Genomic DNA, 24,680 nt, shown 5'->3' with positions numbered 1-24,680 from the left:
AGCAGGCTCCAGGCGCTGAGCTGTCAGCACAGAGCCCAACGCAGGGCTTGAACCCACAAACCGTGAAATCATGGCCTGAGTCAAAGTTGGACGCTCAACTGACTGAACCACCCAGGCGCCCTGCAGGTTTCTGTTTCTTAGCCATCAGTGGTACCTGGTTGTAGATTTATGAGCAACCAGCCAGAGTGAGAAAGAAAAACGGAATATTATATATAACTGTTTATTGAAATTATTCTTCCTCAAAAAATATTCCAGCATTACTGTCTAAATGTTGCCATTTATTAGAGAATGGGTGAACTATTGATGAGTTTATGAGAGGAAGCCGTGGCAATAACTGTCACAAAATGTCGTGACCTGGGCGTTCTCACCTGCGGGGCCCGGAGAGAAGACCTGCCCACCGCCTCTCTTGCAGTCAGAACCTTCCAGACGCCAAACGCGTTCACTGCTCTAGCGCCAACTTGGATCTCCGGGGCAGCTCTACAGCAAGAAGCCCGCCAGGCAGTTTCACGGCAATCTCTTTAAGAATCTGCTAGGAACCTACCAGAAGAAAAAGCTTTACTCTCACATTTTGTGGCCTTTCCAGTCGCTGTTACTAAAGTAACATATTCATTGTTTCTTAGAAAAATCGGTCTTGGGCATTAAATGGCTTCCTCTTCCACAGGTCTTAAAGCACCCCATCCATCCTTCCTGTGTCTGCTTCTCTTCCCAGAAAAGCAGAAGGTATTTAAGAAAAGGGAAATTGTGTAACTTACATAACTGTGTAAATGGACATGGGGTTTCTTCTCTAGGCAGATAAATGTGTTTTTGTTTTTAATGTTTATTTATTTTTGAGACAGAGTGTGAGCAGGGGACAGGCAGAGAGAGACAGGCGGGGGTGGGGGGAGACACAGAATCAGAAGCAGGATTCAGGCTCGGAGCTGTCAGCACAGAGCCCAGCGCTGGGCTTGAACTCACAAACTGCGAGACCATGACCTGAGCCGAAGGCGGACACTTAACCGACTGAGCCTCCCAGGTGCCCCAACAAATGTGGTTTTGAATCCACCTCTACGTCTCAGTACCTTTGCGGTCTTAGGCAAGTTACATGCTTTCTCTGAGCCTTGGTTTCCCCAGTGATATAACAGCTCCCTCGTTTAGTCGTGGGCAGCTGTCCAAGAGATAATGTAGGTGAAGCACTTAGCAAGGTGTCTGGCACAAGGGAATGCTTAGTAGGTGTTAGTTCTTACTACTAATAGTTTACTATTAATAACTATGTGACTTTTACTGTTAAAAACTTACTATCAAAAACGTGTCTTATTAACAATTAAAATATACATGCTGCTCTTAATGATCATTACCATTAACAATCCTTATAAGCAGCCCCAATGCCCTCCTGCCTGGCGATAATTCTATCATTATAAGTGTTCAAAAATGATTTATTCATCCCGCTGCCCGGCTCCTGGCTGTGCCTCTGCCCTGCCCTCTCCTTTCCTGCTCTGCCCCAGGACTTACTTTTTAAAACACATTTGAACAGAGCACTTTTAAAACAGAGAGCTACTGTATTCTGGTTTCCTCTCCGGCCCAGAGTACAGACATGCTTGATAAAGAGATATTATTTTAAGGGACATGAGGCTAAACACACTATTAGTGAGTTGAAAAACAATCCATTTAAAGCCAATTAAGATAATTAAAGCAAACGCTCATTGGATTAACACTCAGATTAAAAATAACAAGGCTAGTTAATTAACTTGTTTTGAACTCACCGTAAAAAGTGAACTTTTCTTTTAGTGAACCTCATAATTTTTTAGCACCAATCCTGTGCTTCGGCAAATACTTTCTCTGTATAAGTCAGTGGTTTTCTGTATGTGCTGAAATGAAAAATACAAAATTGTTTGCTTCACCAAGAAGCTGAAAGAAATAAGTACAGTGTCTCTTGAGGAATCCCAGGTGGATAATAGGGACTCACCAAAGAGTTAATAAATGAATGAACGAGGATCCAGATTTTCCAAGATATTACTGGCCCTGGGGTAGGAGAGAGGACAGGGAGAATTAAGTTAAAAGTAGAAAACAGATGTTTTCTTTGACCTGCAGTGGGGTTATTTTTATGTTTATTTATTTTTGAGAGAGAGAGAGAAGGAGGGAGGGGCAGAGAGAGAGAGAGAGGGAGACACAGAATCCGAAGCAGGTTCCAGGTTCTGAGCTGTCAGCACAGAGCCCGACGAGGGGCTTGAACCCACAAACCGTGAGATCATGACCTGAGCCGAAGTCGGACACTTCACCGACTGAACCACCCAGGCATCCCCCCGCCCCAATTTTTTTTTTAATGTTCATTTATTTTTGAGAGAGAGACAGAGGGTGAGTCGGGGAGGGGCAGCGGAGGGGGGTCGGTACACAGGATCTGAAGCAGGCCCCAGGCTGAGCTGTCGGCACAGAGCCTGATGCGGGGCTCAAACTTACAGACTGTGAGATCATGACCTGAGCCAAAGCCGGACACCCAACCGACTGAGCCACCCAGGCACTCCTAACCTGACACAGGTTTCAAACATAGAAGAGTAAGCCAGCATTTAGAAACCAGGAGGTTTTGCACAAATATTTCCATTCCCAGGTTCTCTAGATAGAGCAGAAGCTCTAGAAACAACGTGCCTGTGTCCCTCCTCAGCAGCTGCCTGCTGACTTGCAGTCACTGGGCTCCCGTGAACGACAGGACTCTGCCATTCGCCTCCGGCCCTGCTCCTCCCTGTTGTCTCTTCCACAGGGCTGTAGCATCAAGTGCAATTTTCTTCAGCTTGCGCCTCTTTAGAGTTCCCTGAACTGTGTTTTTATCTCAAGGAAAAAATGTTAAAGCCATATGGTTTTTTGGACACCTGCCTGCTTCATTTATTTATGTACCTGCCTGGCCCTATAGGTGTTTGAGATCAATGGGTTCTCCAACCCACTGGGACATACAGCGACAAAAGCGGCGAACAGCAGATCAAGGCCACGTGCAGTTGCTAAATCGATACTTCAGTTCAATCCAACGTAGAAAGTGCCGCATCAGCCTCGCAAGAATGTTCACATGGGGCCAGATGTTCGGCGGCTGGTCCAAGGGCCTCATTTTACAAGCCAGGGCCCAGGAACCAGAGAAAACTCAGTCAAGTTAACGCAAGACAGGAGTTAAGAACTGGGGCTCCGGGAGCCAGTATGGTGTAATGTGCCAGCTGCGATGATTGAGGGCAGAGGTCAGCGGAAGTCAAGTCCCCCCTCCTCCTGCACCTGGCTCAGAGATGTCCTCCCCTGGAGGAGAGCGCCTTTTTTCACTTGCACAAAGATGTGAGGACTCAGGGCCACCCTGCATAGCATGGTTTTGTGATTTTTGTTTGGGGTTTTTTTGTTTAAGGAAGAAAGAGAAAATGAAACAGAGCTTTTGAGTCAGAGAGATGCAGGTTTGAATCTTGGCTCATCCCCTTACTGGAAGTGACACCTTGAGCAAGTCGCAGCGTATCTGGGACTCAAGTGGGGATGATGATAATGCCTAACCCACAGCACTACTGTGAGGAGGCCGAGCCCAAGGCCTCAGACTCAGGTGTGCTCAGTAAGACTTGTAGAAATCAGCATGAGCAAAGGGCCACAGACACAGGCTCCAGCCCCTCTGAACTCCAGTCTCCTAACCTGTCCACAGTGATCTCAACAAGCACAGCAGGGAGAGCCACGGGGTACCCCGTTCTCCCAGGAGCAGGTCCCAGTCTGTTTTGGCAAAATGCAATTCACAGCAGCCCTGATGCTCAGGCTTCGCAGATGAGGAGAGAGCGCCTTGCTTGGAGCCTTGGAACCCTGCTCGAAGTCATTTCTGGGTGGCTAAAATGTCCCCAAGCCTGTGATGCCCCTTTGCTTGTAGGTGAAAGTCTCCATGCTCTGTGCGGTGAGAGGGAAAAGCCAAGACCCCTGTGAGCTCTTTGCAGCTACTCTTTTCTCGTTAGGAGACCTTGAGGAGGCTTAGTTTCCAGCTCTATGTGACAAGAAGGATGGTATCTTCCCTACCAGCCTCTCTCTAGATCAAATGACATATTGCCTTTGAAAGTTCTTAGAAAAGTTTAAAGAGCTATCAAAAGGGAAGGAGTAATCTATTGTCTCAAGAGTAATGCATCTTCAGTGTGGAAAACATCCGTGAGCGAAAGAAAGAGAATTAACCCCACCACTTTTGTAATCATTCAGCACTGACTCATTACTCAAAGCGTGGTGAGCAGAAGCATCACCTGGGAACTTGCTAGAAATGCATAATCCCAGACCCCACCTGGAGCAGTCTGCCTGGGTCGCCATAACAAAATGCCACAGAGTGGCTTCAACAAAAGACATTTATCTTCTCGCAGTTCTGGAGGCTAGAGGTCTAAGATCAAGGTGCCAGCAGGGTAGAAAGTTCTCTCCATAGCTTGCAGACAATGCTTTCTCACTGTCTTCTCATGGCCTTTCCTCTGTGTGGCCCCTGGGGTCTCTGTCTCTTCTAAGGACACAGGTCCTATTGGGTGAGGGCCCCACCCTTATGACCTCACTTAACAATAGTTAGTTCCCGTAGGGCCCTGTCTCCAAATACTGTCACGTTGAGGATGAGGACTTCAAAATATGAATGTGTGTGTGTGGGGGGGGGGATGTGGGGGTACACAATGCAGTCCACAACACTCTCCCGGACCTACCGTATCCTAATCTTTATTTTAACAAGATCCCCCCAGTGATTCATGTGCACGTTAAAGTTAGAGACACACGGTTTGAGTGGACAACTTTCCAGTCTTTATTTTTTTTATTAATTTTTTAACGTTTTTATTCATTTTTGAGAGACAGAGTGCTAGCAGGGGAGGGGCAGAGAGAGAGGGAGACACAGAATCTGAAGCAGGCTCCAGGCTCTGAGCTGACAGCAGACAGCCTGATTCAGGGCTCGAACCCACGAATCATGAGATCATGACCTGAGCCGAAGTCAGATACTTAACTGAGCCACCCAGGCACCCCTCCAGTCTTTATTTTTTACATAGCTATATACATATGTGCTAAAATGGAATAAAACCATATGTTGTTTTGTAAACTGCCTTTTCTGTTTAGCAGTATGTATTTAGCATATATTATCAACACTGTTCTATATCATTTAATATATGATAGCCACAGGGTATTCCATTACATGGATGTATCTTAATGTTCCTGATCAGTTCTCCGATTGGGCACTTACACTGTTTTCAGCTTTTCGCTGTTATAAAAAAAACTGCAGTGAACATCCTCGAAGCAATATTTGTGCACAGCCATATTTATCTCAAGAAAAACTTGAACGTAATCATTTTTCTCCCTGTAGGGGGCCCTCGCCAAACTCAGTCTCCTCAGCCCCCGCGAACCGGGAGCCCCTCCCAACAGAGGCTCTCCCCGCAAGGCCAGCAGCCCCTCAGCTCCCCGTCGGGGTCTCCACAGCAGCAGAGATCGCCAGGCTCACCACAGCTGTCCCGGGCATCCAGCGGGAGTTCTCCAAACCAGGCCGCCAAGCCAGGCGCTCCCCTCGCCTCACAGCCCCGGCCCCCTGTTCAGGGCCGCAGTGCCTCCCAACAGGGGGAAGACTCCAAGAAGCCAGCACCACCCCACCCTCATCTCAAGTAGGTGCTCTGGGATCCGGCAGGGTAGAGGGTGGGGTAGGGGTGCGGGCAGAGCTTGGCTGACTCAGGGGCTCAGAGACCACGGAAGACCCGCTGAGGCCTCACCCAGACTGTCAGTGGGTCGGAGGATGGAACTTGGATGGCAGGCAGGGCCCAGGAGGTCAGAGTACAGCTTGGCTCCCACCACGACCCTCCAGATACATACTCATCAGTTATCTCTTGCCACATAACAAACCTCCCCCAAAACCGCAGCTTAAGCAAACGACCATTTTCTTCGCTCATAATTTTTGGTCCAGCAATTTATTCTGAATCTGGATCAGCTGGGAGATTCTCCTGCTGGTCTCTCCTATGGAGTTGCCAGGTAAAATACAGGAGGCACGGTGAGATTTGCATTTCAGATAAGCAATGAATAATTTTGAGTATAAGTATACCCTCAAATATAGCATGGGAGATACTTATACTGGAAAAAGGATTTGTTTTTCAACTGAAATTCAGATTTAACTAGGTATCCTGGACTTTTATTTACTAAATCCAGCAACACTACCCTCCTGGGATCATTCAAGTGGCTGCAGTTATCTGGCATCTTAACTGGGGCTGGATGGTCCAAGATGGCCTTCCTTACCACACATCTGCTGTCAGTGGGGCCTGTCTCTCCACAGGCCACCAGCTCCGGCAGGCTGGACCCAACTTCCTCGCATGGTAGAATCCCATCCCAGAAGAGCAAAAGTAGAAGCCTCAAAGGCCTGGGCCCGGCTTTGAAGCCACACAATGTCATTTATCCCATCATGCGTTTTGGGTCAAAGCAACCTATGTGGCCATATAGACTCTTGGTAAGAGGGCCTCCAAAGCACATTGCAAAAGGCTAGACCCCAGGAGGAACCACTGCCGTCACGTCATGTCTGTAAACGACACATCACGACACACACCCGTCCCCTTCCCTCCGAAGCCCATCTCTCGCTTTGAGGTCAGAGAGTCCCAGCTGTGTTTTCTTGGGAAAGCCCCTCCCTTCCTTCCTTCACCGCCAAGCACTAACATGCAGAAACAGAGCCTCGCTCCTAGCACCCACTGTCCGCTTACCACCTGCCAAGCACTTCACTTGGTTGGGGTTTTTTAATTCTCACAAGCATAGGGGTTAGTAACTATTACTGTCCGCATTTTACAAACGAGGAGGAGATGAATTGCCGAAGCTCCACTGTTGGTGAGTAGAAGAGCTGGAATTGAACACAGGGCACTCAGCCCACGGATCGGGCTAACCAGGATGCTTCTGAATGGGTGATGCATTCACACGGTTCAAAGATCTACACGACATCAAAGGTACACACTGAAAAACCTTCCTCCCATCTCATTCCCGGCCAGTGCTCTCCGGCCCCCTGCTCCCCAGGGGTGACCACATTTGCTAGTTCCTTGTGTATTCCTCATGCAAGTACAAAAATGTATGTTGCTTCCCTCCCCCACTTTTGACAAACGGCAGTACTTACTATCCACACCATTCTCCTTGCTTTTTACATTTAACAGTAAATCCTAAAGCTCATCCACTGCGTCCATTGACATTTTCCCCTTTTCACAGCTGTATCGTATGCCACTGTATAGTTGTACTGTGATCGAACCCACCACAAAGAGAAATTTGGTTGGCTCTTACAGAGAAGCCGGCGGCAAACAACCCTGAACACACACTGTTTGTCAGGTGGATAGGCTCAGCTGTGGAGAAAGCACCAGCGATGATATGGTAGGATCAAAGGATGAATGCATTTTCCATTTGATAGATATTAGCAAGTGTCCCTCCAGGCAATATGGCATCGTGGTTGACAGCACAGACTCGAGTCAGACTGCCTGGGTTCCAATCCCAGCTCTACCACTTAAAAGCTGCATGACCTCAAAAGCATTACGCAACTTCTCTGTGCTTCTACCTGTATGGTGATGGCAAGACCATGTGTGGATCTCTTAAGCTTGGGGCCTATGTGTATCACCTCTTCCTGTGTCTATCACCTCCACTAGAATGTGAGCCTCCTGAGGGCAAGGCCCGAATCACATCCCTCTCCACAGCCCTGTCACCTAGCACTAGGTTGGCACAAAGGTTCAAACAGTGGACACCTTGAGAATCCCGAAGCAGGCCAGAGGCTGCAGCAAAGGCTTCACGGGAAAGGCAGGAAGTGAAGCCCAGAGTGACAGAGAAGAGGCCTGAGGGTGGGCTAGACCAGCCCTCCGTTTTTAATAAAAATTTTTTTAATGTTTATTTTTGACAGAGGGAGAGAGAGAGAGAGAGAGCATGAGGATGAGCAGGGGAGGGGCAGAGAGAGGGAGGGAGACACAGAATCCGAAGCAGGTTCCAGGCTCTGAGCTGTCAGCACAGAGCCCGACGTGGAGCTCAAGCCCACAGACCGCGAGATCATGACCTGAGCCAAAATCGGACACTCAACCGACTGAGCCACCCAGGCACCCCAAGACCAGCCGTCCTTTTTACCGATGAGGTGAAAGAGGCCCTGAGCAGTACGCCACCTGCCGGGGCCAGAGGGGTCAGATGGCAGGGCGGGGTCCAGAACACGGGCCTCCTGATTCCCAAACTCGTGCCAGAAAGTACAGGAGGAGCAGCCACCACCCGATGCTGATACAGCACTTTACGGTCGGCCCCACAGGTTTGTGCGCGGAGGCACGAGAGTGGTCAAGCTGCTGTCTAGTAACACCTGCCAGCGAGCAGCCCGGCTTGCTGGAACGAATGTGATCCTCGGGCACTCCCCTGCTACTCACTGAGAGCCCCAATTTCTGTACCTAAAATTGGAGGATACTGATAACCACCTTGCAGGTTAAAGAATGTGTGTGATGCAGTCAGCATCATGTAAGCGTTGGGATGCCAGGTTTCCGGTCATCCTATCAGCGTGATGACTGGGCTCACCCAGCTTGGCTTCCGGGCAAGCCCTGTGACTCATTTCCCAGGCCTTGTCACCCCCAACCCCCTTTGCCTTTCTGTTTCAGCAAATCCCAGTCCCTGACTACCAGCCTCAGTACATCTGACACCTCTCAGCGCGGGACCCCAAGTGAAGACGAGGCCAAGGCCGAAACCATCCGCAACCTGAGGAAGTCCTTTGCCAGCCTGTTCTCTGACTAACCTTGTCCGGGCTGGGACAGGGGAGTGCTGTTACACTCTCCCTTTTCCTGCCTCTCTTCCTTCTCGGCCTTGGTTCCCGATGGGAACAGAATGGAGGGCCTGAGAATATACTCTCTAAATGCCTTTGATCCAGGAACTGAGTATCTATATGTGTTCCCACCTCCCTTGACCATGACATTCCAGCATCATCGTCCGAGTGGTGGGCCTTTGAGAGCCTCCGGGTTCATCAAATCAGGCCCTAACGGCATCACATCACCCTGCCCACCCAGATGCTTGCTCCCCTGCCTCAGATAACCAAGTGAAATGTCTGTGTGTGGCTAGTTTTCACATTTCTTGTTAGTGTTTTGCTCGCCTTCAGGCGAAGGTCCCCTCCAGGCCTTGCCTCACCTCCATCAAATGCAGACACTATAGTCGGACCTCAGCAACATAGGAGGCAATAATCTTTTGACCATGTTTTGCAAACAAAAGGAGAAAAGCCCAGCCAGGGGAACATACTACCTACCCATGCTAGCTCCATCCAGGCTCGATCACCCCTCAGACCAGAAAGGCAAAGGTCCATCACATGTGGCTCCCGGTGGGATCTTAAGAACAGTGGAATGAAATCAGATCCTGTGTAACAAGTGGGGCCTTTCAGAGCTCAACAGAAATGGAGAGGAAATCCTGAAGTGCTGCTCACCCCCAGATTGGACAGCCAAGAGCAGACGACAGTTCTACGAATCATCCCTAGTTCCCAAAAGAAGATGCCCTCAACTTCCCAAGGAAGGAGTCAGGTCAGGGTTTCTCCACCCATTCTGCGTTACACCACCAAGAACTCCCCGAATTCCCACCAGAAATGTTGTTCCCTCCTCCAGGACATATGAGGAACCGGAGAGAATCAGGAGATCAGTAACACAGGCTGAGAAAGCGAAGTGGTGGTAACTTCCAGGTTGGCATTTCACCAACGGTTTACAGCAAGGCTTTGGTAGGTGACTCAGGTACAAAAGGGTCCCATGGTCAAACATGTTTAGGCAATACTTTGTATTTCTTGTTTTGAGATGGGTAGTACACATTACGTGTCAAAGGCTCTTGGAATTCCTGCAGTGAAGAAACGAGATTGAACCTTGCTTAAGCCAAGCTTACTTCACAGAACAAGTGGGCTACAGGGCTGGGCAATGCCGTGACTCCCTTTCCAAAGCTTTTTCCCTACATCGGACTGCTTCCCATGACCAGATGGGGTGCAGGGCTGCCCCCAAATCACCACGTGCCCGGTGCTAGAAACATTGTAGGTGCCAGAACCAGCCCCCTGGTCCCAAAAAGAGCCCAGGACATTTGAACGTAGCCACCACACTCTCCCCTTACAGCCTACATTGCGACTTGAGGCATGTCTCTCCCTCCCTGGTCACAGAGGAGAGAGGGAGGTAACAATGAAAGTGTCCATGGCGTGGAGCTGCATTCTGAATAAAGGAGCAGGGACAACTTATAGGGCAAGGTGTGACATCATGGAGGCATGTTTGGGGAGATCAAGAGCATAGGAAACACCTAAGGCAGCCACTGCTCTTGTACATTGGAGATTAAGGTCGGAAAAAGTCAAGGTCACCTGATTCTCACATAGTAATAAAACACAACTGGAAACACACAACAGAGTGGTCATAGGCTGGACAAAGTTTCTCAAAGCGTGGGCACAGCTAGCTTCAATTCAGAGCAAAGGAGGCAGAATTCTGGTCATAAGGCCCAGACCCTTGTCTTTGTCAGTCTCCCCAAGTATTTTGCATGCAAATTGAAGTTAGACCAGCAGCCCTGAGCTGAGCTCAGTGGGAAGGCCCCCTGCATGAGCTCAGTATTGGTATGGGCTCTTTACAGCCAGGCACCCACTCCTTCGCTGAGCAAAAATTCGTGGCTCCGCCAACTGTGACTGCGCGGCTTACATTTTCCCACTTTCTTATATTCTGTCCCTTGTCCCTAAAAACTTCTCAACATTCAAGCTGTAACTCCCAGATGCTCCCACTACAGTAGCACAAGATTTTTTTTTTTTTTTTTAATCAGGCCAGGCATCCTGATATTTATAACCGTGCACACATGTGATCCATGGCATAACACTAGTTTATAACCGGCACATTTGAGTCAATTTCCCCACTGGTCTGAGTGTGAATGTAGAGAACAGGAATGGTCTTGCAGAGACCATAGACCCCCAAAATGGACTGTTGCCACACACAGGCTAACACGTGTTCCTTCCAAACACTTAACCTTTAATAGCTGTGACATTTTTGAATGGGAAAGGGCAAAAAGAAGGGAGTAAAGGAGTCACTCTATAGAGATTCTGACAGGTGGTTTGGTTTTTGCTTTGTTGCACAACTTTGACCCAAAGAAAGGCTGGCATTTTCCCTCCAGGCTGACTTGGTGAGGCTGAACCATGGGTGCCAAGGGTGTAGCACAATGAACGGGGATTTAATGATGCAGCTTCAGCGGACACTGCCACCAGCCAGAGAAAATAACTTGGTCCAGGTCTTCCCCCTCTCACCATGGCAAGATGGTGCTGTAGTTTAATTAGGTGTGAAGTCAGCTTTCCAGGGACACTGAATATGCATATCCTCGCTCCTCCATGGCCTCTCTGTGTTCTCTCCATCGTTACCGCACTCCCTCCTGACGATCAGTCCCTGCTGGTGGGGCAGGGAGGAAGGGCCTTCACTCACATGGTAACAAATACAGTGGCACAGCCCAGGAGCCTAAACACCAGCTACCTTCTGAAGTTTTCATCGGAGTCTGCAGTGGAAGGAGTTCACGGGGTAGGCAAGCCGGCGTGGGTGTCTCGTGAATTTGCTACGTGAGTCAAGCACAGGGCACATTCCTTGGCACACAGGTGTTCAGGACATGTTTTAGGTTGGCCTTCCTAGAAAACTAGGAAACTAATGAAATGTACACAAAGTGTTCAGGCTGGAGAAAAGGGCAGTCTTTACAAGAGTGTCAGTGTGAGGAAGTCACTTGCCCAGGAACAGAAGTGAACCCATATAATAGTAAAATGAGATAAACTGAAGAAAATCTACGGCGTTTTTTTGTTTTGTTTTTTTTAGCCTCAGAAAGAGGTCTCAGATTCTAAACTGAGTGTGAAAAGGAACGGAGGTGAGCAGAATCAGGGGGGCCATGAGGCATCCCCCGTAGTGCACTTGACCATGGAGGTGGGGGGCCTCAGAGCCGCCACGGCTGGGAGCCAAACATCAGCCTCAGTCAGAAGAGGCTGTGGCGTGGGCCAGGACGACGCCAAGGCTTGTACAGCAAAGACCCAGGGCCAAGGAGCCTCTTCCAGACACGGCACAGAGCACACACCAGAGCTTCACAAACAGCCCTGGCCCGCAGATACACCGCCTCCTTTCGGAACCCGGCCCCTCCCAGGTCTGGGGAGCAGACAGCTGGTGTTTTATTCAGCTACATAAAGCAGGTCAGTGGTTCTGCTTTCAGTGCTTAGCGCTGGTGAAAGGTCAGAGTCAGGGTTTAGGCCGGTTAAGTCAGCCTGGCAGATCCAAGCAGTGGCTGAGTTATATGCAGGAGTAGCTCAGGGCCTAAGAGCACTTTTCTCATATCGCATGTTTTTCTTTATCCTGGAGAGCACGCCGGCTGGTTACTAACTGTCCCCGACTCCCACACAGTCACTGATAAAATTGAGACTTTGAGTCTAATATTAAGACTCTAAGAGAAGGCAGCCACTTGGAGTTTGGTTGGAGACAAATTGGAAGTTTGGGCAACAAGCAAGTCAGATTGGTCCATTAACCAAACACAATGCATAAAGGGCACAGAGCCTCCCTTGTGTTTCCGCAGACAGAATATGCAGCCCAGCTAGAGGAGACTGGGACTCTTAGATGCTGGGTTCAGAGCTCTCTCTCTTTCTCGATTGGCCCCAGCTGAGAGAAAGATGAAAATGGCTGGGACATGGTTCTTGAAGTCAGGGGGGTGTCCCTTGAAGGGAAGACCAATCAAAAACTGAATGCTCCTTCTACAGTGCGTGTGCGTGAATCTTTTAAAATCCCTTTTGTTTCCCATCATTTGTGTTTTGATTGGTCCTCCTGCTTGTAATTTCCGTTTCCAAACTCCTATAGTTGAAGTATTTGCTGTCTACGGTCTTTATGGAGTCTAAGGCAGAAGCAAGTTGGCTCTTGGCAGCTACTGCCCAGGGAAGGAGGAAAGCCGACCTTGGCCCTGGGACCCCAGCACAGGGAGCAGAGGGAGGAGTGTCCAGCTCCATCAGAATAAGAATTACAGAGATACGGGGCTAAGCAGTGATCGCAGGAACTGGAGCACCAGGCCAGACAGAGAGAGGACAGAATGCAACTGCCTTTACATGAGGAATCCCAAAACCTTACACTGGAAGGAGAGGATACCTCCCATGATTTGATGTCCAGCCTTGCCAAACCATAGCTTTCACTTATAAAGAGAAGGGGGAGAAAAAGGGCAAGCTCCCATTAATAAAAATAACTAAAGGGAAAAACACGGGGCCACAGGAAGCCGTTAAGGCTACAAGCCAATGGAGAACCGCATCTTCCCAAAACGCTTACCGCGGCACTCTCAACGAGCTTGCCTCCACAACATTCTCAGCGATGGTCACAGAGTCGCGCAGGGGACGTGCTGCTGCCAAACCATGACTTCATGCTTGTGACGCACCAGCAATATATAAAGCTCCACAGTCTCAGCCTAATGAAGAGAATGTAGGATTTTACAAGCTTCTAACCATAACTGTAGGTGTCCAAGAGGAAAAGCTTTGAGACTGTCTTAAGAATTTACAACAAACTGCTGGAGGAGTTAGGCGTGTGGCACACACTCTCAATTAAGAGATGTGTCGCACTGGCCAGGAAGTCCCAGGTGAGGTGTCAGAAAGCAGCACCCACATCCATGGAACACCAGCAGTTCCCAGACCTCTCGAGAACCATTCAAAAAGGACACTTGGCAGACTCGTTGTTTTACAGGATTTGGTGCTTCTGGTCATCACTACATCCTCCCGCCGCACACATACCCACACAGTGCAAACCTAACAGCACAGATGGCCACGGAGGGATGTAGAAGTAGAGAAGGGTGGACTTGGGCCCACCGAAGCTTCAGGTGATTCTTTCAGCCCAGACCCAGTTAAAGCCACACAGCATCTAGTGGACACTGTTTAAAAAGCTGTCCTATAGCTCAGACATTACAAAATACCACAGAAAGAAATGTCAAAGCCCCAATCCTTTGCCTATATACAGTAAGCTACTAAGGGTGACATGGCCTCTAGAAAATCCTAGTACTGACTGAATTTTCTTCACTGTGATGGAAATAAAGACTATATGTGTAGCAAAAAAAAAAAAAATACCTTCACGTGTATGTAGGACTCAAAATATTCTTGCAGCATATAACATTCCAAGCCATTTCCTTATATGCAAAACAGATTTTTTAAAAAGGAGGAAGACATCGGCAATATTCCTAAATATTGTCTGCAGATATAATAGTGTTTTATTCCTGGGTTGCGATTCAGATTTTTATTTGTCATGATAGCATGTTTCTATACTGTAAGATAAGACATTTGTGTTTGGCCTTTTTCTTGTATGAAGAATAAATCTTGAATTTTGTGTATTTTAAATCTTAAAAGCAAAATGTTCTTCCAATAGAGTAGTTAAGAGGCGACTTTGAAGAACAAGTACTTGACCAGCACTCAAAGCAGGAAAACTTTGTTGAAAGAGGTCATCTATTTAGATTACAAATTAGGTACCAAGCGTTGCAAACACAAGGAAAAAAAATCGTAACTCCACTCCAGAAGCAGCCAGAAACAAGAGTCCCCATAACCCCACAGTTGTCCAAAAATGCTGCTTCAGAGCCCAGAAGTTTCATCACAGAGCCCAGGAAAGAGCTGCAGAGAAAGGAGGTGGGTTGAGCAGGTGGGTGTCTAAGCACCCACCCTAGCTTCTTGGCTTCTATTCATTTTATAAATCATGCTTCTGCAAACAGTTTTGTTTGGAGAAAGGGTGTAACTAAAAAATAATTAAAAAAAAAAAAAAGTGCAACAATCTGATGACCCTGAATAGGTTCTCTATCATTCTGAAATTGCCAAGTAATGTTGTGAAGCTGTTCTGAGTATTTTATCCCATTATCTTTCTGTAATAAAAGTCAAGATTGCCATATAATTTATACTTAATTTTTTTTAATCTGGTGCAGAACATTATCAGTGAACAACCTTCATCCTAGAGGGAAATTCAGAGGGGGGGAGGTCAGTAGTCAACTATTTCCAAAGCCAACCTGGTCATACAGTGACCTCTGGGCCCTACCACCTCTGGAGCTTTAGATATATCTACCGAAAGGCCACTGTGTGCGTTCCTCACCATGGCACTCAGAACACACTAGAGATCAGCACCCCCAACAAGATGACATCTGCAGTTTTAAAAAACAAAAACCAAACAAGCCCCAGAAGTGAGATTACAAATCAATCACATGAATGGCAGCCGGCTGTCGGTGGGCCAGCCCCTACTGGGTCTTAAGGGAAATCTGTCACCGGGGCCACCTCGCCCTGGCAAGATGGGATTAGGTCCTGGCAGCGGGCCAACTGGATCAAAACGTGGTCTGAGTGGAGGGAACTGGCTGGGTGTCTCCCCAGGCCCAGGGATGAGTGAGTTGATCGGGTCCCCGACATAAGGAAGGGTTAGTCTTTCATCATATTCACCACCAATAATTCCCGGAGGAAGGAGCGAGCTGGGAGGAAAAGGCCTGGGGTGCAAGGGGTTGGGGTAGAATGGGAGGGGGTGGGGCGACGATGGAATGAACATCACATGCCGCCCTCTCTGAGCTTCTTTTCTTTGTTTGTACCTCTTCCTGTACAGCTGTAGAAACACAAGAACAAGATATGGTAAGCGATCTGGATGTTTCCCCAAAGTTCCAATTTGCTTCCACTGCTTTATCTACACTTTCCTCTTCCCACACTATGGAGCAAAGACACCAGTGCACACAACAGAAATTTTACCAGTTTCCACCTGCACGACTAAGGCAGTAGCTCTGAACACAATGCCGAATGAACTGTACTCTTTAACCACATTGCAACTGAACAACTGTGTCAATTCAGGGAAATACTCAATCCAAAAGAAGGATAACTGAGTGGAATGTGCTTTCAAGGCTGCAATCGACAGCTCTTGAGCTAATATGCGATTTTAGGCCCACCTTTCTTGAAAGTGGAAAATTTAAATATCTGTTGAGAAAATCAGGCCACATAATATAAAGTTAAGGTACTGGGGGGAAGGGGAGCAGCATTTAAATTCACTTCTTCACCTGAATCATGTTCCTAAAGGATCTCAATTTAAACAGCAACAAAAAATAGAAGCCCATTTCAGAGGACAGAACATCTTCCTAAGGAACAATGCTGTTCACTCAGGACACATTTGAGGACCCTTCTCTAGTCCACCCCGTTTCTCAGTCCTGTCAGTGTCTTTTAGAGTAGGCGTCTGTACATAAAACAAGCATACACTGTTCCAACTAGCTGGACAGCTGAAGACCACTCTCTCACAAAAACTCAGCTTAAAAATTGTTTTGCAACAGAGGAAGAAAGAATGTTTTATATTAAGTAAAGTCAAAAAACAATCGCTGTGTTAATAAGACTTCTTTTCCTGTGTAATTACACAAGAAAATAAGGACTGAGTCTAAGATGAAAGTTAAAAATATTTTCACTTACTGAAAATTAGCAATAAATTTAATAAAAGCAGATTTCATTACATCATAACAAAAATGATAATATGGCCTTAATGTATTAATTCACTAGTTGCTTCGGCGCTAATACTAACATTAGCCTTGATATTTAAAAATACCTACTTCTTTCCAATCTGTGTCTCGAACTCTCGCAGTACCATCTACAAAGAAAAAACAAAATATAAGAATTTAAAATGCTTCTTTCATCCAGGTTAAACAGCAATCTTGCTTCTGACCTAAGGAAACTGAAGCTTACACATGACGCACACTCAGGAACAGGAATCCTTTGTTCACAACACGCTGCATCCCTTGTAACCCTCCTGCACCGACACAGACCTCTCTTGCTGGCAGAAGGCAGCTGCTGCCGTTCTGTGCTCGTGAGGACACCAACTGGTGACGCCCTCAGGAATATGGAGGACCGGGTGGCCGCTATCTCTTCCTCAACTGCCCCACGCTGCACTGCGCCTCCTCCGCCAGTCTCAGCTGAGAGTGACAGCTCCTTCTAACCTCAAATCTCTGCGACACTGGGTGACCATCTCTTTGTATCGCAGCCCATCGTTACTGGAGGTAAAGCTGACTTGAAGTTCTCTTATTTGGGTTGTTTTCTCCCAACTTTCATCAGTATGACTGCAACAACTAAGTATTTTTTAATATACTCATTTACTTGAAATACATGAAATGAGGAAAGAGAAACCTCTTCAACTTAAATCTAAAGAAGAGTTGAGATAAAAGAGATATCTTCTCTAGAAGCTATTATATGGGCATGGAAGGAAGATTTTATAAAAGCTCCTATGACGTTACATCCATAGGGAGATTCGTTATAAGATCTGAACAGCTTACAGATGAGCTTGTGGACCATAATCTGGAAATGAGAGAGAGACTGACTGTATTTTAAATCCAAATTTGAGTATGTAAGTAAAAAGGTTTTTATGCCTATTTTTATCATAGCCTGTTTTTTGGTTCGTTCTTCTATATACTTTGGTCATTTTGTCTTTTCATTTCGACTATAATTTTTTTTTTTTAATTTGAGATGACACTTGCTGCCTCCTAGAACAAAATAACATTTGAACTCTGCAGAGGCATAAAGGAATCAAGGAGGAATATGAAAGACCAGATCATTCACTTCTTCTATCTGAGGTTTTAAAGGAAAAAAGTCTTTAACAATCCTAATGACTCTACTTAATATTCTTATTAAAAAAAAACAAAAACGAAGGGGATCTACCAAGATTTTTACAGTTCCCAAGATGTTATACATACCACATCAATTTTTTTTTGATGTGAACCACAAGTATTTTTTTTACAATGCAATGCAGTATATACTTACATATACATATACTGAAATAGAAGTTTACTCCTATTTTGTAAAAAAAACACTGATTTTTTTTTAATGACCCAATATATTGATTTCATGACCCACTCCAGGGTCAAACCAGTTTAAAAAACAAAACAAAACACTGATACGCAGAAAAGAAATTCTACAATCGGGCACTAGGCTTCTATCCGGAAATCTTGATACAAAAGGCAAAGTGCTTGTACATTTGGGGTAACTTCTCTCCATCCCCAAGTCCCACTGCGATCACTGCTGCAACAATCACCAGGTCATCATAAATGTGACTATACAGAAATAAAGCTTCCCCAGCAATATACCACAGGGTAGCAAGCAGGGCGCTCCTAACTGGTACACTGGTCACAGCCATGGACGTTGTTTAGAAATACACCAGACTGCAGAGTCAGATATGGAGGATGGTCTAAGAGAATAAACCTGAAATTTTTCTATCCTGAACTATTCTCAGTCTATGGGGATATTTGCGTTATACAGAACACAGAAATGAATGCGACGTTTTCGGGATATAGGCACAAGTATATGAGGCTTAGCATCTCCTTCCAAAAAGGCTGCAAGTTATGATTACTTGAAACTCTTAAACAGACAAAGAGCCTACAACTAAAAACTTTTGGCAAGCTGAGTAATTAAGACCTCAGTAAGAAAGAGTCCTTTTCCTGTTAACATGTCACTGTGGCAATTACCTCGAAAATCCCGCAGATATAAACACCTCCACAGCAGTTGGTCATTTGAAGCAATAAAGAGATCACGACAAACTGCAGACAAAGACAGAACAGAACGAACATCCAAAAGTCGGAAGATCCGCAGTTTCAGCTCCAACGGCAGAACCACCAACCCGAATACATCCGGTAGGTTCAGCGCTATAAAGAAAAAGAGAACAGGTAGTGAGTAAAGAACATCTGGCTTTCCCCACATATTTAACGGAAGTTACCAGCTTGTTCCTAAGTGACAAATTAGATGGTAGTCTCAATTACCCAAGTGTGCATCACCTACAACAAAATTTTAACCCCAGGTTGGCCATATTGCTCTACTACTAAGTCCCTTATTCCCTCTATGTTTTAGGGGAAAAACAAATACTTTTTCATACAAACCAATGAATCGCTATGACAACTTCCAAATATTAGCCAATGGCCTTTGTTTCGAGCAGTATTCGATGAATGCAACAAAAACTTCTGTATTCAATTACAGAAAATGGATGCTTTGTTGGCTTTTAAAACTGGTTCCCAATGCTGCTACTTATTAGCTGTGTGCCTTTGGACACTTGGATTACTTAAACTACCATTCAATTTCCTTACCTGTAAAATGGGTTAGGAGTACTACCTAATTCATGCAGTTGAAAATTAAGTGTGTGAATATATACAGAGTGCTTAGAACAATGTCTGGCACATAACAAGCACTCAAGTGTTCGCAATTACTATTCTCTGAGGTCTAGCAGGCTGAAAAAAAAAGGGAGGTAGATAAATATCAGAGGCAAGCCAAGAAGGAAAAATAATAACATATAATCAAATGAGATTTATTAGCTCCTTTAAATATCTGTGATACTAATCTCCACTAGCTAAGACCATCAAAATCCAATAAAGCATTTTAAAATTCACATATTTCCCTTCCATCACCGGCACATGAAGAAGAAAACTATGGTGACAGCAGCCTAGGCACATGCAATTGGACACCTAAAATACAAGATCCCTACATACAAATGGCAAATAAAAGCCACATATCTATATGTATAAACCTGAAGTTCTTCTCCAGCTAAGGGATCGTGGTAGATGAGGATTCTCATTTTCTAGCTTATAATTACGCTTCCCCTGATGGCCACACTGCCATCAGGCTTGGCCATTTTGTTGCGTCCAATAAAATGTGAGTGGATGTAGCGTATCATTTCCGAGCAAAAAAGCTGTAAGAACCACCGTGTGGCTCGGTCACTGGGCCTTCTTTACCCTCTGCTCCAAGGAGACCATGTCCTGAAGAAGGACTACTCCTTCAGCCAAAACTCACCCCCCACACACACACAGCATGCATATGAATGAGAAAAAAGTGCTTTAAGTCATTGAGATTTTAACATATTTATTACACCACAAATAAGAGCCAACATAAGAATTCTGAATGAAATATACACCTCACTGAATTAGTTTCATCATCTATAAAATGAGGATGAAATCCCCTTCAAAGTTGTTAGCACTAAATAAAGATCCATGTAAATATCCAAAGGAGCTAGCATAGAACCCCAAGAAATAATGTTAAAAAAAAAAAAACAAAACTGAGACCTAATTTACAGACTATACATTACTTATATATTTGTCAAACACCTATTATGGACCAGACCCTATGTTAGGCCATGAGAATAAAGTGGCTAAGACATAGTCCCTGCTTCCAAGGTTATCTAAAACCTTAGGAGGTGGGGGCGCCTGGGTGGCGCAGTCGGTTAAGCGTCCGACTTCAGCCAGGTCACGATCTCGCGGTCCGTGAGTTCGAGCTCCGCGTCAGGCTCTGGGCTGATGGCTCGGAGCCTGGAGCCTGTTTCCGATTCTGTGTCTCCCTCTCTCTCTGCCCCTCCCCCGTTCATGCTCTGTCTCTCTCTGTCCCAAAAATAAATAAAAAACGTTGAAAAAAAAAATTTTTAAAAAATAAAAAATAAAAAAAAAAATAAAACCTTAGGAGGTGGAAAGAATGCATATCAACACTTATGATACACTGGAAGAAGAGTTACAACAAAGACATGCCCAAAATGTTGTCGAAATACACACAAGAAGTAAATAACACTTGAGGAATTAACATTAAAGCTTAGTTTTAAAAGAACATAACTTCACTAGGGGAAAAGAGGCAAGAGTCATATGTCAGGGTCACAAGCATAAGACATAAACTTTTACTATTCTTTCCAGCCATCTGACCTGTGATCATTTGTCGTCTCTCACCTTGTCGGGTAAAAGCCAGAAGAGGATACACCAGCTGGTCTTTGAAGAGACGAGAGAGCTTCTGAAGATCTTTGTAGATCTTGGCCACATTTTCCCCTAGAATATTTTTTTTAATGAAAACTCAGAACAAAATCAAGTGGCAAAACTTGAAATGGTAACCTTTACTTCTGCCAAACAAATCAAAGTTATAAATTTTCATAAGTAATTCTTATATAGACAGACGTGAACCAAAGTCTCTAGTAGAAGTACTATATGCTGTGTGGCTCTGAAAACTCAATCTTAGATGTAAAGATAAAAATCTCATGATTTCAAATTAATAGAGCTGTACCCAACCTATATGATTCACAGACTACAGTTATAGTAGGAAAAACTGTGGTGAGAGAGCTGTACACACACCATGATTTACTGAGCACCTGCCCAAAGTGTCCAGGCACTGGGGGTACAGTGGGGAACCACTCTCCGGATCCCAGCAGAAGTAGAACAGTATTTGTCACATGACGACCAAGTGTCACCAAGTGTATTAAACATTCTTCAAAGCTTTCTTTCACATCAATGGTTCTCCCTAAGAGAGACATACTCTGACCCCCAGTTTAAAAACAGGACAAGATAATGGAAGCCCACCCAAAGCTTCAGAGTAAGTGGTAGGGCAGGGTACAAACCTAAGTCTGGCTCCAACACACTCACTTTAGCCACTAAACTGCTGCTCAGACTGTGGCTCACAGATCACCAGAACTGACATCATTTGGGAACTGTTCGGAAATACTGAATCTCAGGCCCTACCACAGACCTACTTAATCAGAACCTGCAATTTCATAAGATCCCCTGATGATTCACCTGCACAGTGCAGCATGGGAAGCACTGCCCAATACGACCTCAAGTTCCCACTGCAATTCCGCTGTACTGTGACCAGGTGTATGACCTTGAACCCTCGGATCCGCACCTGTTTGCTCACCTTTATCAAGGGGATACATACTACCCTGCACCAAAGAATGGTTAACGTAAAGCACCACACACAGTGCCTATGCCCCATTCTGTAACTAGGTACTCCACTGAGAAACAAAACACTGTGATGTTATCACCTGACTGATAACAAACAAGAGATGCAGCTAAACTTTAAATCCTTGTCACACGAACTACAATCTTGACTTGAAGTCAAATGTCAAGATATTTAAAAAGTCAATTTGGATATGGCCTTTTTTCAGTGTGAAAAACGATTTTTTTAACAAGTTTTTTCTTTCGGTTATCTATTACAAAAGTAATCAGAAACTTACAAGAATAAAAACAAATAAAAACAAACAAATATGCACTTAAATAAGTATATACTAGGTACTCTACTATAAAAGCCACCGTATAAAGTAACTAAAATTACTTGTCAAATGGGCAGCATAACCCTACCCAACATAAAAATACTGTATTAAAAATATTTAATACAGCCCATAAACTTACTGTAATAGAACAGTATGAACTTTCTTCTTCCTTTCACTTCCCTTCTCTTTATTTAACAAAAACCACATAAAGAATACGAATCTGGGGGCGCCTGAGTGGCTCAGTCGGTTAAGCGTCCGACTTCAGCTCAGGTCATGGTCTCACAGTTCATGGGTTCATGCCCCTCACTGGGCTCTGTGCTGACAATTTGGAGCCTGGGGCCTGCTTCATATTCTGTGTCTCCCTCCCTCTCTCTGCCCCTCCCTCACTCATGCTCTGTCACTCAAAAATAAATAAAGGTTAAAAAAAAATAAAAAAGAATACGAATCTAAACTACATTCCTATAAGTTATTTTTAAAAAATAGTCTGAGGAGTCAAATCTATTCCAATTCTAGATTCCACCATTTATTAGCTCTGTGACTTTGAAGCACTTTAACCTCCTCTAGACTTGTCTCGTAATCTGTAAAATGGGCATAAATAACCTCCACTACTGTGGAGTGGAGTGTATTTCTAGCCCCCATAGCAAAGTACTCCCTAGTGTGGAGAGAAACAGTGTTGTGGCCAAGAATTTCAAGTTTTCCTGTTCCCAATGGTGAGACATCTTTACACATTTATCAGTCTAGTTCATGCTCCTCAACAGGGGCAGTGCCACCCACAATGGGACAAAAACTGGTTCTCGGAAGGCAGAAACAAAACAAACCCTAGCTACACCATTGGTTTGTGACCCTCCAAAGGGCCACAGTACACAAATAAAAATACACTATATATCTACAGTATTAAAATTTCATGGAAGAGAATGGAAGGGGGACAGATTTTCTACAAAGGTTCCTCAAGGGATGGATAAGAAAACGAAGGTTAAGAAACACTGGTGCAGTATGATGTTAAATGTCCAGAGATCATTATAAATATGTATCCAGATGTCCCCATTTCCCATCAGTTTTGGTTCACGGATGTTCACAGAACTCGGCCTGATCTGCCCGGGAAACTAACAAGAGTCAGTCTCTAGGCCTTCAAAGCAAAGACCTAGCTCTAGGTAGCCTTCCCTTAAAGACACCACTGCCAATGCCACCACCCCATGACACCACATTTAGATTTCAAAACCCTCCTAAGTTACTAGAAAGACGAAATGGAATAGCATCTGTCAAGGCACGTGTCCAGCACAAAACAAGCGCTTAGAGATGTGAGTTCTCTCTCCACCCATCTCCTCTCCTTCAACCACCGACCTGCTTCTCATACTTTGAATTTAACTAAAAAAATAAAAAGGATAACTTGTCTTTGCATCTATTAGTAATCTTACAGAATACAAGCAAAACCATGTCGTGGCGCCTGGGTGGCTCAGTCGGTTAGGCGTCCGACTTCAGCTCAGGTCACGATTTCGCGGTCCGTGAGTTCAAGCCTCGCGTGGGGCTCTGGGCTGAAGGCTCAGAGCCTGGAGCCTGCTTCCGATTCTGTGTCTCTCTCTCTCTCTGCCCCTCCCCCATTCATGCTCTGTCTCTGTCTCAAAAATAAATAAACGTTAAAAATTAAAAAAAAAAAAAAACCATGCCTAGAATGTAAACTTTTGGTAAATCTGATCAAACAGCAACCAAATCTATGTTGGTTTAAACTAACATTCTGAGTAGTTTTTCCTCCAATAATCTTCAATAATGAAGTTGCACTGTATGGTTTCCACAAAATGCAGATCCTCTCCATACTGATTAAATACGAGAAAAATCCAAAGATTAATTCATAAATTATGAAGCATCAACATCATAAGTAATGAATTACATACTAGTGTCGTTCCATAATGGCAGCATAAATATAATTCAGCATTCCAAGAGGAAAGCAGGAAAGAAACAGATACTCTGCAACACTGTCTTAAATTTGCTTTACTCTCATTCAGAAATTTTCAGTCACTCAAACATTACCATTTAGTTTTGTTAAAGCAAACCTCTCAAAGCTTCATCCCAAAAGTTCAACCATACTTATGTTACCTGGTTCTGTTTTGCAAATAAATGACTCTGGCAGCAGCTGCAATCTGTTCACACTTCTGAGCTCACTGTTAATCTTTAGTGTAGCTGTAAATAAGCAAAAGAGAGACAAATCATTTTTGTCAGTTCCTCAATTGCCTTCATTATCTAGCATGGGCTTGCACTTCCCTGTCCCAACATACGAAGGACACACTATACAAACTGCTCTACACTCATTTCCTTCCCTCACAACAAAGTCCAAAGTGGAAACCTGCCATCACATCAAGTAAAATCACTCTAAAACAAACACCTCTAAAAACTAGAGTATGCACTTCTATATAAAATCCAGTAGGTATTACCAACAACAGCTTATTACTCATTGAAAGATATGCAGCAAGGTTAGTAGGAGACAGTTAAACATAATAAAACCATTATTTCCAACAAGGTCACCAAAGACTCCATTTATTTTTTTTATTTAATCCTTGGCAATGAGTTCTGCCTTGTTTACTAAAAGAATCCTGCTAGTTTTCACAACATCACCTCTTTCTAGACCCAAAGGACCAATATTCTTGACACCACCAGAAGGTTCCATTTTAATCATATATACAAAGGCTCACTTCATCTCATGCCATGAAAGAGCCAGTGACGTGCTCGTGCACATGTGCGCTGAGCAGGAGGTCTTGGGCGAAGGAAAAGACTTAAAAGACA

The 24,680-nt window shown here is 45.0% G+C and overlaps 2 protein-coding genes across 6 annotated transcripts in view; one reads left to right on the top strand and one right to left on the bottom strand.

The window, feature by feature from the left end:
- SYN3 (synapsin III) overlaps positions 1 to 8,810 on the top strand; it is a 419,352-nt gene extending 410,542 nt beyond the window's left edge. The window contains exons 12-13 of the mRNA XM_049627527.1: positions 5,288 to 5,579; positions 8,550 to 8,810. Coding sequence (XP_049483484.1) covers positions 5,288 to 5,579; positions 8,550 to 8,682 — 425 coding nt within the window. The 3' untranslated portion in view covers positions 8,683 to 8,810. The remainder of the gene's footprint in view (positions 1 to 5,287; positions 5,580 to 8,549) is intronic.
- The window catches only part of FBXO7 (F-box protein 7), a 36,478-nt gene continuing 12,038 nt past the window's right edge, over positions 241 to 24,680 (bottom strand). For 2 of the 5 annotated variants that reach the window (XM_049627512.1, XM_049627513.1), the window contains 5 exons: positions 23,997 to 24,080; positions 20,599 to 20,694; positions 18,370 to 18,546; positions 16,468 to 16,505; positions 14,825 to 15,488 (listed from right to left, as the gene is read on the bottom strand). In XM_049627512.1, the coding sequence (XP_049483469.1) occupies positions 15,099 to 15,488; positions 16,468 to 16,505; positions 18,370 to 18,546; positions 20,599 to 20,694; positions 23,997 to 24,080 (785 nt within the window). In that variant the 3' untranslated portion in view covers positions 14,825 to 15,098. Of the gene's footprint in view, positions 538 to 1,739; positions 1,845 to 10,168; positions 11,319 to 13,205; positions 13,342 to 14,824; positions 15,489 to 16,467; positions 16,506 to 18,369; positions 18,547 to 20,598; positions 20,695 to 23,996; positions 24,081 to 24,680 lie in introns of those variants that run through there. The other 3 variants (XR_007457024.1, XM_049627514.1, XM_049627515.1) reach the window with 3 other exon arrangements.

This window comes from Panthera uncia, chromosome B4 (assembly GCF_023721935.1).
Source record: "Panthera uncia isolate 11264 chromosome B4, Puncia_PCG_1.0, whole genome shotgun sequence".
NCBI classification, from domain to species: Eukaryota; Metazoa; Chordata; class Mammalia; order Carnivora; family Felidae; genus Panthera; species Panthera uncia.
This window is presented reverse-complemented; position numbering and strand designations above follow the sequence as displayed.